Raw genomic sequence first — 15,990 nt, 5'->3', positions numbered from 1 at the left:
TTTCATTTCCCTATCTGAAATTGAAGTTTCATAATATTCTTAAATATAAGTCAGATTTCATTGGTCAATGTTTCATTGGTCAATATTTCTACTAATGTGTATTAATTTTAATCTTAATCTTCTTTTAATTCTTACAACGATAAAAAGTTAAAAAATTAAACTAACTAGCTGAGATTAAAGTTAATCTACATTGGTAGAAATGGACATAAATCGTGCGAAAGGAGCCGGAGCGGTGCCCGGTGAAGAGTCCAGAATCTTCCGCTATCTTCGACGGTCATCCGGTCGCCGATGTCGTCGGTGCATGATCACTTACGAGATACTTGTTCATGACTGATTTGTCTGCCTTGTGGGTGGGAGATCGTATGGGGGTACCGTACCGATATAAGCGGAACATGAGCCCAGCATCCGCAGTCAGTCAGTCAGTCATTCAGTGTTCGGTAAAATCGTACTCGTGCTTCGACCGGTAGGTTCCTTTCACTTTTCATGTGTTCATGCTCCTCTTTTGCCAATCGGCAACCGACCGCCGCGTATAAAATCTCGAAATTCCATGTCGCGCCCACGACAAATATCATATCATTGCGCATTTACTATGCGAATGCAAGACAAATCACATAATATTTTTTCAGTCTCATGACAAATTGCGATTTTTATCGGTTTGTATCGCATTTGAGTTTATCTCGCGATTGACCTCGTGAGTTTTCATAATATACTTACGCATGCAACTGAATCATTCAGCTTGGCCCGATGTTCGTTTTTTATTCTTGATTTGCTTTAAATTTGCAAAAATCCGAAAATTTGAATTAAGGTGAACGATTAATTATTAAAGACGCAGCTTGGGTTGTAATTATTATTGTAATACCAATAATGCGGATCGATAGTTTTATTTAGGTACACCTGAGCGTGAAATATGGGCACTAAATAATCAATATTGATTCTTTTGGAAATAGTGATTCTATCACGAGGTTTGCTGTAATCTTTTGCTGATCAAATTACTAAATATATTATTCTCGGAAATGTAAAATTATATTGTAAAGCCAGCTCGTATATCTGACAAAAATAGTTTGTAAGCATGACACTTTAATTCATAACATTGATATTTATGATGTAAATACATTAATATTATAATAAATTCAATAATGATTAATTGCGTGGTTATTAGAGTTTAAGTGTGAGAGATAGCAATTATTCAAATTAAATTTTTAATTGCTTTTCAATTACGGTCGTAATATTTTTTCTTAAAGTTTTGTGATTAATTAAAAATAAAAGAGCAATAACTTTCATAAAATTTTTTATATCTTTTGCAAATTGGTATTTTTACATTCTTCTTTTATTAATAATATAAAAATTATAATATGTAAAAATGAATTTTTATTTTTTCAAATTCCCAAAAATTATTCTCAAGTTTTCTATACTTTTTAAATTTGAAGTTTAAACTTCTGTTTAAAAGTTTACACTATTTAAGTCTTGAAATTGCACTGTAAAGCCTTTTCAACTTATAATATTACTCTGGAAAATACGGCAATGTAACAAGACGTTCGATATAACTTTTGATTACCCTAACACATTGTAAGGAATGAAGTATACAGTGTTGGAATATACATGTGTGTATGCGAGATACGTAAAGCCGGTCTCGTGATGGAAATAGAAACACATTGCCGTGTATATCTACCTGCTTGGTGTCCGCGAAATGCGCCATCCATTCGCGCGGTGCTTATGTTAAAACGCATGAATAACGCTGATCGATGAAGTCGCGCAGGTGTTGTGGATGAACACCTTTTTCCGTGGATCGATATTTCCCTGGAAGCTCCTCACGGCGTCCTCCGTGCTTGCACGGTGCTTTTATTCACCCCTATCTGGTCCCTCATGAAAAAATTCCGCGACATGTATGACTGAATGTTGCACTGAAATGACTCGCGGTTTGCACTTGTACCGGACTGGGCTGATACTTCTTGTACCGCAAACCGGCGCGCATTCCGCAAAGCGGCAAATTAGAATAATTTCAGCAGTAATATATACATCGATAAATGTTTTTTATGGAGGTCATAATTAATTTTGGAAAGATGGCACAAAAAAAGTCACGTCTCGCGACTTGCTCGGAAACCTGTTTTATTCTATGAGATATTCGCAGAAAGAGGAAAAGTACTAGCATTACGTTGCTAATAATATTGATAGCCTTCCCAATCAATGTACACTTGTCGGATCGGAGTAAGGTGATGGGGAAAGTGAAGTATATAAGAGAGTACGATGGAAGTACGATCTGTCTTTCATAAAGTGCGAGTGAAATGTTGGCGATGAGAACATTCTTCTTGATGCCAATCATATCGAGATTGATAAGAAAATCTCCAATAAACTTACTCTCGTATTCTATAAAGACTCGATAAAAAGAAACATGCAAAAATCAGTAACGTCTTGAAACGTCTGGAGTTTTGTAATGTACTAACAAGGAAAATTGTATTTTCCTTGAAAAGCGAAGTGGGGTTTTTGCTTGTGATGAAATTCAATGTAAAAATATATAGATAATTTTCTGTGGCAAAGATTATCAATAAAATGTAGAGACATTGACAAGAAATTGTAATATAAATATTCTCTAGCAACGAGGTAATAAACAGGGAGAAAAGTTATATTGGAATTAATTATGGATATAGATAAGAACCTGGAATAAACGATGACTCTTCCTGCGTCAACCACGCGATAATGTCACTTTATATATAGCTGTATATAAATTTATGCTGCTATCAATTTTGTATTTTTTTTTACATGATTACATGACTCACAAAAAAATAAATTTTATTGTAATTAATAACTGTTTTAAATAATGTTCTCAGCAGAATTACATTATATTCTTAATACATTTTACATAAAACTACACTATTATTAATAACTTCACAGGAATTAATGCAAATTTAAGATATTTCATGAAGCTATATTTAAATCTTGGCATCGATATATCATTCATGATTACTGTTTCGTATAAAATTACATAATTTTCTTAATTAGTTATAATCAAGGAACTCATGTATCTACGTTAGAGCGTAGTTCATGCATATCATCAAGGTCATCTAATAGCTTAGACTAATAATAAGAAATTGTACAGGTAGATGTAAGCACGTAACAGAAGAAAATAAATAATTTTCTAATTTAAGATAACTAATCGTAATATTACTCAATAATATGAAGTGACTTCAGCTTCACTTGGCCTATTCTTTTTTTTTAGTCACATATCATCTTTCATAAGAATTACGTAAGTAACCTGTTTTCTTGAATCGTGCGACGGCCGCGCTTCAAAAACTGCGTCATACGATTATATCGATTAGTCCTTTACATGCAAGCTCGTTGTTGGTTAACATTAATAAGTTTGTTTGACCGGTTTCTAGATCGATTAAAATACACACATGGACATAAGATATAAAAATTACAAAATCTAATTACGGATCGAGATCCGTAATTAAAAATCTTTTCTTAGGATGAATATTTTATAATTAATTATTTGACTAGTTGAATACAATTTTTGAAAAATTATATGAGTCTATACTTTTTTATCTATACTTTTTTTATCAAGAATTTAGAATTGTATTTATATAAAATTTAGATAAAATGTAAAGAGAAGATATTATATGCATTATTATCATTTTTCTGTTATTCTATTTACAGCCTTCACGCATGATGAATCGAATGATTGTATTACTATTGGCAACTGTAACTGCTGTTACAGCCGAGGTACGTGTAACAATCTGAATATTACACGCATTAATTCATTTCTATAATAAATAAACCATCAATCGAGTTTTCATTGCATTATAATATATGATGAATTATTACCGTGACGAGCGTCGATTGTAATTAGTAATATGACGTGGTTCCTAATTGAACAACGATCATTATGTGACATTATGTGTATAGAGATTGTAATATAGTGAATAAACCAGAGATATGTAATACGCTTTGAAATCAGAAATGTCATTTATAAATCTCTTAATCAATGTAAAATTAGTCTATATATTAAAGACTTTAACGACTACAATTAATTTTATTAAAAAAAAAACAAACAAATAAGAATTTGTTTTTTGTTTCTTTTCTTTAATAATTTACTCGATTACTCGATTTTGGGGATTTTGGGAATAGTTGACATTAAAAATTTTGAACTTATGTAGGAAGGTGACATTAAATTATTTTTCCCTTGAGGAAAACTTTGCCTCAATTAGATAGAGCTTTCTGATATTTTTCGACACTACTATTATCTTTAGTAATTATACTGATCGTATCAAATTTGTTTGATTAGGAGATGGTGGCGGTTGTTCGTCTAACGCCGTTTTCCGAAAAAAATATTACGGGTAACTTAAAAATCGTTCAATCTGTTCCGAATGGACCTGTCACCATTACCGGTAAGATTCAAGGACTTACAGAGGGTCTTCATGGTTTCCATGTGCATGAGAAAGGAGATCTGAGTATGGGTTGCATATCTGCGGGAGGACATTTCAATCCTGAGAACGTGAGCTTCTACAATCTTTTTTCAATTGCTATAATTATCATAATTAATTGCTATATCTTTTTTTTTTATATAAAAATTTTATTTCTCGTTATTATCGTTAAAATTCTGAATATTTATCTAGCTTTTTACTTTTATTAAAGATAATAATATATTTTTCATTGTGGCTAATAGCCACTGGTTATATACTTAATATTATTTTTTTTTTTAACACGTTTTGAGAGATCTGTATATGGTATTAACTCATCAGGTTACTCATGGCGCACCGGAAGACACTGTCAGACATGTTGGTGATCTGGGAAATATCCAAGCTAATTCTGCGGGAGAAGCGATTATAAATATCACTGACAATATAATCTCGCTGAGCGGATCGAACAGTATCCTGGGAAGGTCCATAGTTGTTCACTCTGGCGAAGACGATCTTGGCAAGGGCAATAGCTCTCTCTCCTTGACAACCGGAAATGCCGGCGATCGTTGGGCTTGTGGTGTCATCGGTATCGAGTAGGTTATCACTTCACGAATATATATGTCTCTCATTTGTGCCTTTAGCTATCTAATTTCCTGTGATTTTCTGGATCTCACATGTTTTTTTTTACAGGACATGAAATTTATATTTTTTTTACATAGCATCTATTATTTATAATGCAATAATTTTCAGATCGTCGGCGAAAAGAATATGGAATGAAGATTTCTTGTTTTAATTTATTTATTGCTTTGTTATTAAATGTCTGTACGTTTCAATTTTGTTGTATAAGCACAATAGATGTTGGATAAAAAAAATTATAGGAAAGAATGAAATATATATATTTGAAATATAATATATTAACATAGTAAACGCTTTTCTAATGTCATCATCTGTAGTGTCATTCACATTGTTTGTATCTTATAATATTAATATTATTGTATTTAATGTGAGCAATATTTATGTTACATTACTATACTTATAATATTATACATTAATATTATTTGTATAATATTAATACATCTTCGTACATTTTCACGAGAATTATCAAAAGTAAAATACTCGCACCTCATTGTATTTTGCACCTTACAGAAAAATCTGAGATACTCCGAAGGGAAATGTCAACGGTCGACGGAGGAGGAGAAAAAAAAGGATCGATACCTATCACCCCGTAGATCTGATTAGAAACTCGAATTAGAATTGACTCAATATTGTTGAAATGTTACGTTCTTACGACTCCTATAAGATGTTATGTCGTATATATATTTTATGTGATTTGTAAGAGAGAGTTTTGTAATAAACTGCGCAATAGACGTAGAATTAATAGGTACGACATGTGCGCGATGTGAATGTAATTTTCCCTCTAACTTGATTTTAGCGTATCTATCTTTTGTATGAGAATCGTTGATGACATTTTAGCAGTGTTTTGTTCCTCTGTGTTTTCCCAATATATCCTTTCTTTGTCTTACATTTATTTTGTCCGATTGCTTTTTTGTGAATGTTACCGTAAGGAAAATATAAATAACATTCAAAAAAAAAAACGTATACGTATGCTATAAGCGCAATGAAAATTTTCCTCTATAAATTATTTCGTGATCACGCACGTAGAGATGTAAACGATACGCGCGCATTGTATACTTTGTTATGTACATAGTTAAGAGAAGCCAGTTAATTTGCCTTTTTCTCATTATGTTTTCACGCTAACAAAGTGGCGCAGTGATAATACTTTAATAATTTACGAGATTTCTCTGCGAAATACAAATAAAGTTCAGAAAGTTAATATCATTATTTTCCAGAACAATTATTCAGAAAAGATATATTGTATAAATAAATATCATAAATATCATAAATATTTGTATGTCTTACATTAACATAGTAACAGTTAATATATTTTTAATGTGATAAAAGAATCACTATAAAATTTTTAAAATACTAAACAACATAAGCCTTTTTAATAAAATTCTTTGTATAAATTTTGTGCATTACGTTGTTCAGCACAGCTTTATTCGCCGACGTTTTTAATGTTTTTTATGCTTTTGTGTTTTTTTGTGTCTTGTCGCCAATATGTTTGAATAATATCAATAAATATTAATACTTTGAAGAACGCTTGCAATATTTGCAAGTTTGCTTGATCGTAACACAGTCGCAATATGATTCATTTATAATTTGCAATTCAGATTTAGGATGTGTTGAAAGATAGAGTGCTTTTCATTTAAATGCAGATACATATCTCGAGTTTCAACGCGTATTAATATATTTTGCACGTAATTAGACTTGCGGTAGTCGATGCAGCTTGTTGCGCAAAATTATTATTTTATGAATTTTTCGATTTCCAGAAATACCGATAATAATATCGGTTATTTACATTATTTACAATATTTAAGTAACTGCCTGATGTTGCGCAATTCAATTGAGAATACAATTATTGATTTCTTCAATATTATTGCTTTTAGGTCGCCAATAGAAGGTTGGAATTCTGGCTCGTTGGTTATGCCGAGCGTATCGACCTTCGTGATATTCTTCCTCGTCGTCGCTTATCAACACCTCAAATTCTAACGATCTCGCGGGAGTTCCAAGTAATTTCGCATCTTCAAAGATAGATAAAACATTTGCATTTGCATCTCAAGCTGACGAGCAGCGAGAGCTGCGACCATCGATTTGTTCATCAACAATTTCAACAATTTCAACTGTATAGGAAACAATTTCAACTCGACAGGAATAAATATTCTAATCAATGCTATGTCGCGCTATGTAGTATAATATTAGCAATCATAATTTTAACGTAAACATGTCTTACAAATCATCGGTCAGTTACTATAAATCTAATTGCGATAAACCGACGAACAGTTTGACTTTAATTACAATTACCATGTACCTGTCTGCTCAGATTAATACATCGACAAATTAGTTTCTCAATCGTTTAATTTAATTGATATAAATGGACAACGAAGATTTCATATATATAATTTAATGTGCAATATTAATAACACTTAGAAATACTTAATTCCCTCTAAGTCTAAACGAAAAATGACTTGTTCAAAACGTGTCTATGTCTGTGTCAAATGTACTGTGAATTATATTGCAATTCGCAATAATCTACTTAATTAATTAAATAAAAACTTTTCAATATAATTGATTAATATAAATGTTATAGGACAGTTAAATAATCAGTTGTATGCTTAATAGAATATATAATATACAATAGAATGATGCTGATTTCTTTATATTTGTAACATGCACTTTTTTGCAGGATAAATTTAAGCTAGATAATTGTATTATCGTTTTCAATTTTTAATAAGTAAACACGTTAAATCACAATTTTTTTGTATACATCTTTCGTCTGATAGCTCTTTTCTGTGAATGTTTAATGAATAATGAAGAGTATGTTTGTTATTGTAAAATAAAATTCTTGGTTGATGTAAAAGTTATTGTATTATCTTTTCATCACAATCTGCCTCAAGTTAAATTGTAAAATTATTTGTTATTAATAAATTATTAAGCTAATATTTATTAGTATTAATCTTAATATACTTTATCAATTTCACTATGTGAATACCAAGCGAATATTACGTATTCGAGTAAACTAGAAAAGATATTAGTCATGAACTTTAAATTGTAGCGTGTTACCATTATGCATGTACCATTACGTATAGATACAGCTCTCTGAAGAATAACCGCGATAACTATATTTACTCATTAACTTATATATACGTGCACGGCACGAAATAGTGAGTTTACGCGAATCCCAAACTGCATGCGAGGAATAGACCATTAGAATTTTTTTAGAAATTCTGATACCAAAGAAATGTATTATGTTTATCGAACGAATCGAATTATGAAAATGAAAACTCATAAAGTCGCCTGTGACCTACTTTGGCCGTACACAACTGAGCATATGTAAATAATGTGACATTATTGAACTGTGAGAGGGTAATCATTTAACGCGATGCTCACACACGATTTGTCTGATCTTTGATAAAATTGTGGCGGATTGTGTTTATCCATCGGGAACATTTCGCCCGCAATGCAGCGTGATGTAATGTATTTGGAGTTAGGTAATTGGAGTGTCCACTGGAACAACGTTTCAGTTTTTGTCATTCCGTAAATTGGTGAAACAGCACGCAGTACAGTCGACAGTACGCAGTCGTTGGTCGTACAAAAATAATCTTATCAAAATTATAATTAAATAAAATACGAAAGAGATTATAAAATAAATAGTATAAATTATTTATTAAAAAAGAAGCGCATGGAAACATTTATGTTATATTTTAAACCAAAATAAGAAATACTTTTTTTATACATGTTCTATAGGCATGGATAATATGTAAAAAAGTTGTATTATTTCTTAAAAATGATATTCTAACTTTAATATAACTTTATCATATATTATTGAAACTGCCTTTCAGAAGGTGAAAAAGATAAAAAAATACATGCCCATACGCGTCTAAAATATAACATTGAAAGCTCATCAAAATTGAAAAGAGTCACTTCTAAGAGAAGTCACTTCTGCGTTTCTTTGTTATAAGTCTTACAAACAATATTAATATTAAATGTTTTTCAAAAGCGTAAAAATAATCTTAAATTAATTATTGCGTAGTATAATAGGAGATTAAATTACCACTTCTTAAAGTACTATTTTTTTAATCTGGCTGATATCCTCGATCTAAAATTTGATCTAAAATTTCAAAAGATGACTTTTAGTTTATCATCTAAAAAATTTTATTAAAAAAATTAATAATATTTACTCAATTTAGACATAATATGACATAATAGACATAAATAATAGACATAAATATGGAACATTAACAGGGTCAACGTTTCGTCAAAGTTGATCGTTACCAATTATTATAAAGTCAAGTCCGAAGAAATCTTTTCGCAAATTAATTTTCTGAATCGCGGCCGGTTTCGAGCGTGAGACGTTGTCACGGAAGCGTTCAGTCGGCTTCTGGATCGATGGCCCAGGCTAGGTCAAAGGACACCGAACTCAAAACGGGCTTTACCCCTGCGGATAGTGCTTTTATGAGCACGTTTGTAAATATCAATTTCTCTTTTTATATCTTTTCCTCGAACAACTCAGAAGTTTATCGACAGTGAATCAACGGTGAGAAGCAGACAATGACCATGGTTACCATCGACTATCTACATAATATATGACTTCGCTTTGACCAATAATAGGCAGCTAATGCCGAAACCTGGAGACTATGCATCGATCTGGAGACTGTGTTTCTGCCTGCTTGTTCCGTGCCGGCAGCCTCGAGGCCGAGGATTTCGATCGAAATCCTTCGTCACTTAGGCTCGGACGAAGGGGCACTACCTAGATCGCTCCCATTGACCGTACGGCCGCCGCACGGAACGCAAGCCGATCGACTATGCGAGTGGCCTTTTAAATCCCCGTGATCTTGTGTCGTGAAATTGATTCGGAATAATAAAAATCGGGAAATAATAAAGTCAGTTTTTACAACAGACAGATACTGAGAAGCATCATGGAGTCCTGTGGAATGAATGTCATCAAGTATATTCTCTTCATCTTCAACTTAATCTTTGCGGTGAGTAGAACAAATTGATAGTAAAAACATCTTTTTTGACGATAATCTGCAAATGGCAAGTGCATTTTCAAAGCAATTCAAATTAAAAATGTTTTCGTTCGAACCTTTATATTCTAAAATTTTCTCGAGGTTTTATGGGAACGTACCCGGTTTTTATTGATTTTTCTGAGACCGTTCGAAGTACTTTTCGGCATCTAAAATGGCAACGTAAAAATATTCAGTCTGAATACATGTTTTTTGGACAATAATTCAGTTTCTTTTTATATTACATTTTATTTTATGTTAATCTTTCTTTTTCAATTAATTAATTAATTGAAAAAGAAAAAATGAATTTCATAAAAATTAAAAGATGTGCTTTTACAGATATATGTATAGAAATTTCTATGCGTTTAATTTTATTTTTACTGTCTTGGAAAAATCAAAATAGTGTGAAGGAGAATTTCAAGGACAAAGAAAAATTGCTAACGCACAATTGCTAAAATTGATTTTTCCAGATATCTGGCATAGGTATTATTGCGGCTGGTGCGTTAGTATTAGCAGATGTCGGCGAATTCAATCATTTCGTGGAAGGCAGGATAATGGCACCGCCTATAGTGCTTATAGTTGCGGGATCTATCGTTTTCATCATAGCTTTCTTAGGGTGTTACGGGGCAATTAAGGAGCATTACAGCATATTGATCGCGGTAAGTTAACAAATTAATGAAAAAATTATATAGTTCGGAGAAAAGATAATTTTATTTGCACTGAATAATTACCAAAATAATAAGAAAAAATATATAATCAAAACAATGAATAATTCTTTATAGAGTTGTAAATCACCTATTAAAATTTATTTCCTGTAACATGCATTTTAGAATTCCAACATTAATTTTAATAATAGATAGTTTATTATTTTATGTATCTGAATTTATAAAATAAAATTTTGGAGAAATAATATAAATATACTTAGATACACAAAACATATATTGAAGTATACGGTTTTATATCACATCCTCATATACTGTTTTTAAATATAATTTGTTTGCGATGGAAAGCAATAAAAATTTAAGTTCCAGATATATTTAATTTTTTTGTTAATATTAAAAATAATTTAGTTTGCGGCCGCGCTGTTAATAATCTTCGTGATCGAGCTCGCGGTGGGCATAGCGGCAGCGGCGTTTAAAAATGATTTCAGCTCGGTAATGAAGGAAAGCCTGAAAGAATCGATGAAGAATTATACGGATGTCGATAGACAAGCATGGGATAATGTGCAGAAGAAGGTCAGTATACTGAATCTGGAGCATAACATGCTAATGTATTTGTCAATACGAAAGTAATGAAATCGGAATAGCTTCCGTGCCATGAAGAAAACAATAGTTTGTGGGTTAGGCCATATAAAATGATCATCGCGTGCAAACAGCTGGCGAATAATTAAAATTGTTTTGTTGTATTGCGAGTGCATTAACTATTCTAATTTTGGCTATATTAACACAGTCATATTAACACAGTTATTCTATAGTTTAAATTACGTTGTTCTATATAATATAACAAAATATAATAAATATAAATTCTGTAATTAACTATATATCATATAATTAAATTGTGCAATGTAATATTTTTATCATGCCTGAGCAAAATGACAAAAGAAAAATATTAGTTGTCAAATTATTTTAATTAAGAATTAAGTTGTTTAAGTTAATATTCTTAAATTAAATTTGATTAATATGTTGATCTTATACATGACAGTTGCAATGTTGCGGCATAGATGGTCCCATAGATTGGAATAATTCAGCAAAGAAATTTCCTGAATCTTGTTGCAATGAAAATATGCAAATGATATGTAGCTATAATACAGCATACAAGGAAGGATGCTTTAGCAAATTGGAAATGCGAGTCGAGAATAACGCTACGATCTTGATTGGTGTGGGCATTGGAATAGCATTTGTGGAGGTGAGTAGAATTTAGTTTACAAGATATATATTTTAGATATGCCAACACGGTATCATATCGATACTTTATTTCATTTTATTGTGGTAAAACTAAATAGTTCTTAAATAAGAGAGTTAATAAAAAGAGTTAATAAGAAAGTTAATAAAAAATAGAATTAAGAGAGAATTAAGAGAGAATTAAGAAGTAAGAGAGTTAATAAAAAAAATAAATACAAAAAGAAGTTTTTAAAAATTGTACAACTCTTTATCGTAAAAGTTTATAGTAAAAATATAAATTGTATTTAAGTTTCTTTTAATTATGTGTGTATTAGTGATATTTTTTGAAATTTTGAAAATGTATTTTCTTCTTCTTCAGATTGCTGGTATCATTCTTGCTTGTTGTCTCGCCGCAGCTATAAAAAAGGAAAACAGTAAATGAAATGAAGTGTATTAATTTCATTTCATGTTGCGCAGGCTAAACTGCAAAATTGTTTTATGAAGATAAAATTACGATAAAATTTTGATTGGCTTAATAATAATTGAATTAATCTATATTCATCAAATTAACATATTTACATTTAAGCATCAACGAAAAATCAAAAGATACAGATTAATAAATTAGTAATTTTATTTATTTAATATCGCATACTGATTTTTCTGCAACTTTTACGATCGTCTCATAGCACAATAATGAAACTAAATCAAGCTTTGATAATTACCTGATACTTATATTTATCATGTATATTTTATAACTATTTATTATATGCTTTTGCTTTTGTATTACGTAATTAATAGATATTTGCTGCAAAAGAAACTGGAAATATGTCTAGTATAAATAATAAATATTTCTTCCCTTTCTTAAATTTATATGAATAAGATTTTTTTGCTTGAAAAATCACGTTCCTCAAAATGTTAATATATAATTATAGAATGTACTGATACTATCTACTATTAAGAAATGCAGAACAATTGCGAACATAATGTATGTTGTAATGATATTTATAATATATTATATACGTACAGTTAATACTATATATTATTATATTTATTATTAATATATTGTTCCTTCATTAAAGAATCAATCTATTTGTGTGTGATTATGATTGTATAAATGTGAATCTAATGCATATGTAAACTGTACTATGTTTTTATGTACTAAAATTATACTCTATTTCTGCAAGAAACTATTATCTTTAAACAATTGTATATTGTCATCTTCCTATGTACAATAATTGCTATAAACATTTCAATTTACACATTCATTTTTTAGTTTATTTATTATAACGTATTATATTTTCTATAAGTGAAATAAAATGGTAATTTACTGCAAAAATAAAGCGACGGAAGATAATAAGAATAATGTCCCATGATTATAAGCTAGCCCTATAATAAGAAAGGAGGGTGTGCATCATGACGGGGCCCGACTACGAAGTCATGAAAACTCGAAGTCACGAAAACTAATTATTTTGCGAAAAAATACCACCTCAGCTAGGAATCGAATCTGGATCTCCTGCTTACCGGGCAGACATCTTATCCTTTCGATTACCGAGGAATGTGATGGTTTATCGCAAATAATGTATTTTAGAATTTAGAACACGTCAACAATACAATGATATACATATATACATATATCACAATATACATATATACATGTATATTCTCTCGAATCCCCACAACTAGTACTCCAGAGAAATGATGGTCCTAGTCTCTCGATGGATGCAGGTCGGACTGCAGCGGTGACACCCTCCAACGCCACTGATAAATATAAACTCTGATATATACTTGTATATATATGTATATTGTGTATGTATGTATAACGTATGTATTTAAATAATAAAAATCCTTATATTTATAGTTTCGTCATTTACAAAATTTTAATGATAAAAATAAAATCCGATTTCGTATGGTTTTGTATAAAATAAAAAAAAAATCTGCATTAAAATATTTAAAATATTTATAAAATTTTTCAATTTTATCGCTGTTTCACCAGTTTTTTTCTAAATTTAGAATTGTTTTTTCAGTAATTAATTTTTTTTTGAAAAATTATGTAACTCTAAAACTTTTAATTATTTAACTTAATAAATAATTTAATTCTTCTGGAAAAAATAATTTATTAAAAATTTTTTATTAAATAGATTATAATATAGATAAGAATTAATAAATATTACATTATTATAATATAAAAAAATATTGCAAAAAAATGATCCTCCCCGGCGGGGAATCGAACCCCGGTCTCCCGCGTGACAGGCGGGGATACTAACCACTATACTACCGAGGACTCTTGTATTGAAGTGACTTTATCATAGAATATAAACTCTCTGTTATATTTCAAGGCTCTAATAAATTATAATAAAATATTAAAATATCTTAATTTTATGTATCAAGTATATATATATATATATATATATATGTATATGTGTGTATTCATGTGTGCTACATGTTTATAATTATACATTTAAATGTATTATATTAAATGTATTTAATACACTTCGTATTAAAGTTGAATTTTTAATTCCAATTATTATCCAATTATTATATTACACACATTTACAGGAATAAAGTTTATTTATTTTATTTATTTTATGAAACAAATATAATTTGAATAAAAATATTTGTATTAAAACCTGTATAAAATGTACGAGACAGTAAAAAGATTCTGTAATTTATATTTTAAATCTAGTTTTCATTCAGCAATATCATAAACAATGTAATAAACAAGACAATGTATTTCAGTTCATATTAAAATATAAAATAAAATAAAAACTATATTAAAAACTTCATTTTTTTATTTTTATTATTACATTTTTATTGTTTAGAATAAAATATAATATTGAAATTCAAATTTAATTATAAAATTAAAAAGAGAAAAAAAGACATAAAATTGAAATTGTAAAAAAATGTAATCTCTCACTTAACGTATGTATAAATTGTTGCCATCTGTACGATGTGAAATAAAGCCACGATATTTATCGATCGAGTACGAATAATAATAAATTAATATCTTAGAAATTTTAGATATTTTGTCCATTTTTAACTTATATAAGAAAGTACATTTCATTTAATTATATAATTTTGTAATAGATAATATGATTATTTAGAAATAAAAGTGATATATCAAAAATAAGTACCTTGTCATAGATACGACGATCAACGAGAACCAACGAGGTTCCGTGGTGTAGCGGTTATCACGTCTGCTTTACACGCAGAAGGTCGCCAGTTCGATCCCGGCCGGAACCACTTATAATTTTATTTTTTATTATAATATTTTTATTTTTAAAATGTTAGTATATATAAAAGCTTTAGAAAGAATTAAAAAAAAATCTTTATTTTTCCATTATTATAGTTTATATTTTTGAATATAAAAATATAAACTTTCTAAAATTATATATTTAATTAGTATTATATTTCTAATAATTCCTTTATATCATTTGAATATACTAAATGTTAATATAAGTCTTTAAAAAGCAGATGGAATTTTTTTATTTTTGTGATTTTTACTCTTTTGTTTTAAAACAATTGTAGGAATGTTCAAAGCTAGTGTAGAATGATATAATGTTACATTAATAGAATTTAGTAGTTCCATTGTTCGAAAAAGCTTATTATGCTAATTTAATTTGCACGGAGTCATATCGGCTTTATTCGCAAAAAGAGAAGCAATTATGTAGCTAATATCGAATTATTATTTTACTTAAGCATGTACGTACATTAACGTTACATAAATTTCAAATTTACTTTTCTCTTTATCTATGAAAATGATTAATCACAAATTTATAAAATCTTTTATAGAATATTATTATATAATAAGCTTCGATTTCTTGCTTGAAAAATTATAAAATAATTTTATGAAATATCTGTATATACGAAATCCGAAAATCCTTATACATAAAACATAAAACTTCTCAAAGTTTTCTTATAGTCTTATCGAAAGAGATAAACTCTTGTTCATTCGCACTGAAGTCTTCGGTTATTTCAACATCGTAGTGCGAAATTTTATTTGCATAAGAAAACGGGAAGAACGGCGGACCTTTAAACATGCTTCGATATTATCTTACTTGCTACCTTACCTTGTCGTCGTGAATAAAATGCTGA

General features: G+C 29.5%; 2 protein-coding genes and 2 non-coding genes across 5 annotated transcripts; 3 read left to right on the top strand and 1 right to left on the bottom strand.

The window, feature by feature from the left end:
- Positions 1-310: 310 nt before the first annotated feature.
- LOC105422021 (uncharacterized) lies at positions 311-7,872 on the top strand. Of its 2 annotated transcripts, none has more exons than XM_089072378.1 (5): positions 311-463; positions 3,652-3,717; positions 4,280-4,489; positions 4,737-4,987; positions 6,902-7,872. In XM_089072378.1, the coding sequence occupies exons 2-5, from the start codon at positions 3,661-3,663 to the stop codon at positions 7,002-7,004; spliced, it is 621 nt and encodes a 206-aa protein (XP_088928504.1). In that variant the 5' UTR covers positions 311-463; positions 3,652-3,660; the 3' UTR covers positions 7,005-7,872. The 2 variants fall into 2 exon arrangements, with proteins under 2 accessions (XP_088928504.1, XP_011629533.2); XM_011631231.2 differs by lacking the exon at positions 6,902-7,872 and adding an exon at positions 5,541-5,778 and having other exon boundaries at positions 315-463.
- A 1,405-nt stretch (positions 7,873-9,277) lies between these two features.
- On the top strand, positions 9,278-12,722 carry LOC105422022 (CD63 antigen). Its single transcript, XM_011631232.3, has 6 exons — positions 9,278-9,549; positions 9,624-9,994; positions 10,489-10,677; positions 11,089-11,253; positions 11,720-11,923; positions 12,278-12,722. The coding sequence occupies exons 2-6, from the start codon at positions 9,932-9,934 to the stop codon at positions 12,338-12,340; spliced, it is 684 nt and encodes a 227-aa protein (XP_011629534.2). The 5' UTR covers positions 9,278-9,549; positions 9,624-9,931; the 3' UTR covers positions 12,341-12,722.
- Positions 12,723-14,107: 1,385 nt separating this feature from the next.
- TRNAD-GUC (transfer RNA aspartic acid (anticodon GUC)) lies at positions 14,108-14,179 on the bottom strand. Its single transcript has one exon. It is a non-coding gene; the product is annotated as a tRNA-Asp (tRNA).
- Positions 14,180-15,065: 886 nt separating this feature from the next.
- On the top strand, positions 15,066-15,138 carry TRNAV-UAC (transfer RNA valine (anticodon UAC)). The gene has a single exon. It is a non-coding gene; the product is annotated as a tRNA-Val (tRNA).
- Positions 15,139-15,990: the final 852 nt, after the last annotated feature.

This window comes from Pogonomyrmex barbatus, unplaced genomic scaffold, assembly GCF_055798465.1.
Source record: "Pogonomyrmex barbatus isolate J1 unplaced genomic scaffold, ASM5579846v1 scaffold13, whole genome shotgun sequence".
NCBI classification, from domain to species: domain Eukaryota; kingdom Metazoa; phylum Arthropoda; class Insecta; order Hymenoptera; family Formicidae; genus Pogonomyrmex; species Pogonomyrmex barbatus.
Note: the sequence above shows the minus strand (reverse complement) of the source record. Positions and strands in the feature narration are given on the sequence as shown.

What these genes read in the sequence shown, in the direction of transcription:
- LOC105422022 (XM_011631232.3), top strand. Translation starts at nt 9,932, where the DNA reads ATGGAGTCCTGTGGAATGAATGTCATCAAGTATATTCTCTTCATCTTC. An exon ending in ATTACAGCATATTGATCGCG is followed by an intron (nt 10,678 to 11,088) that starts GTAAGTTAACAA and finishes AAAATAATTTAG; the next exon opens with TTTGCGGCCGCGCTGTTAAT. An exon ending in TTGGAATAGCATTTGTGGAG is followed by an intron (nt 11,924 to 12,277) that starts GTGAGTAGAATT and finishes CTTCTTCTTCAG; the next exon opens with ATTGCTGGTATCATTCTTGC.
- LOC105422021 (XM_089072378.1), top strand. Translation starts at nt 3,661, where the DNA reads ATGATGAATCGAATGATTGTATTACTATTGGCAACTGTAACTGCTGTT. An exon ending in GACATTTCAATCCTGAGAAC is followed by an intron (nt 4,490 to 4,736) that starts GTGAGCTTCTAC and finishes TTAACTCATCAG; the next exon opens with GTTACTCATGGCGCACCGGA. An exon ending in TGTGGTGTCATCGGTATCGA is followed by an intron (nt 4,988 to 6,901) that starts GTAGGTTATCAC and finishes TATTGCTTTTAG; the next exon opens with GTCGCCAATAGAAGGTTGGA.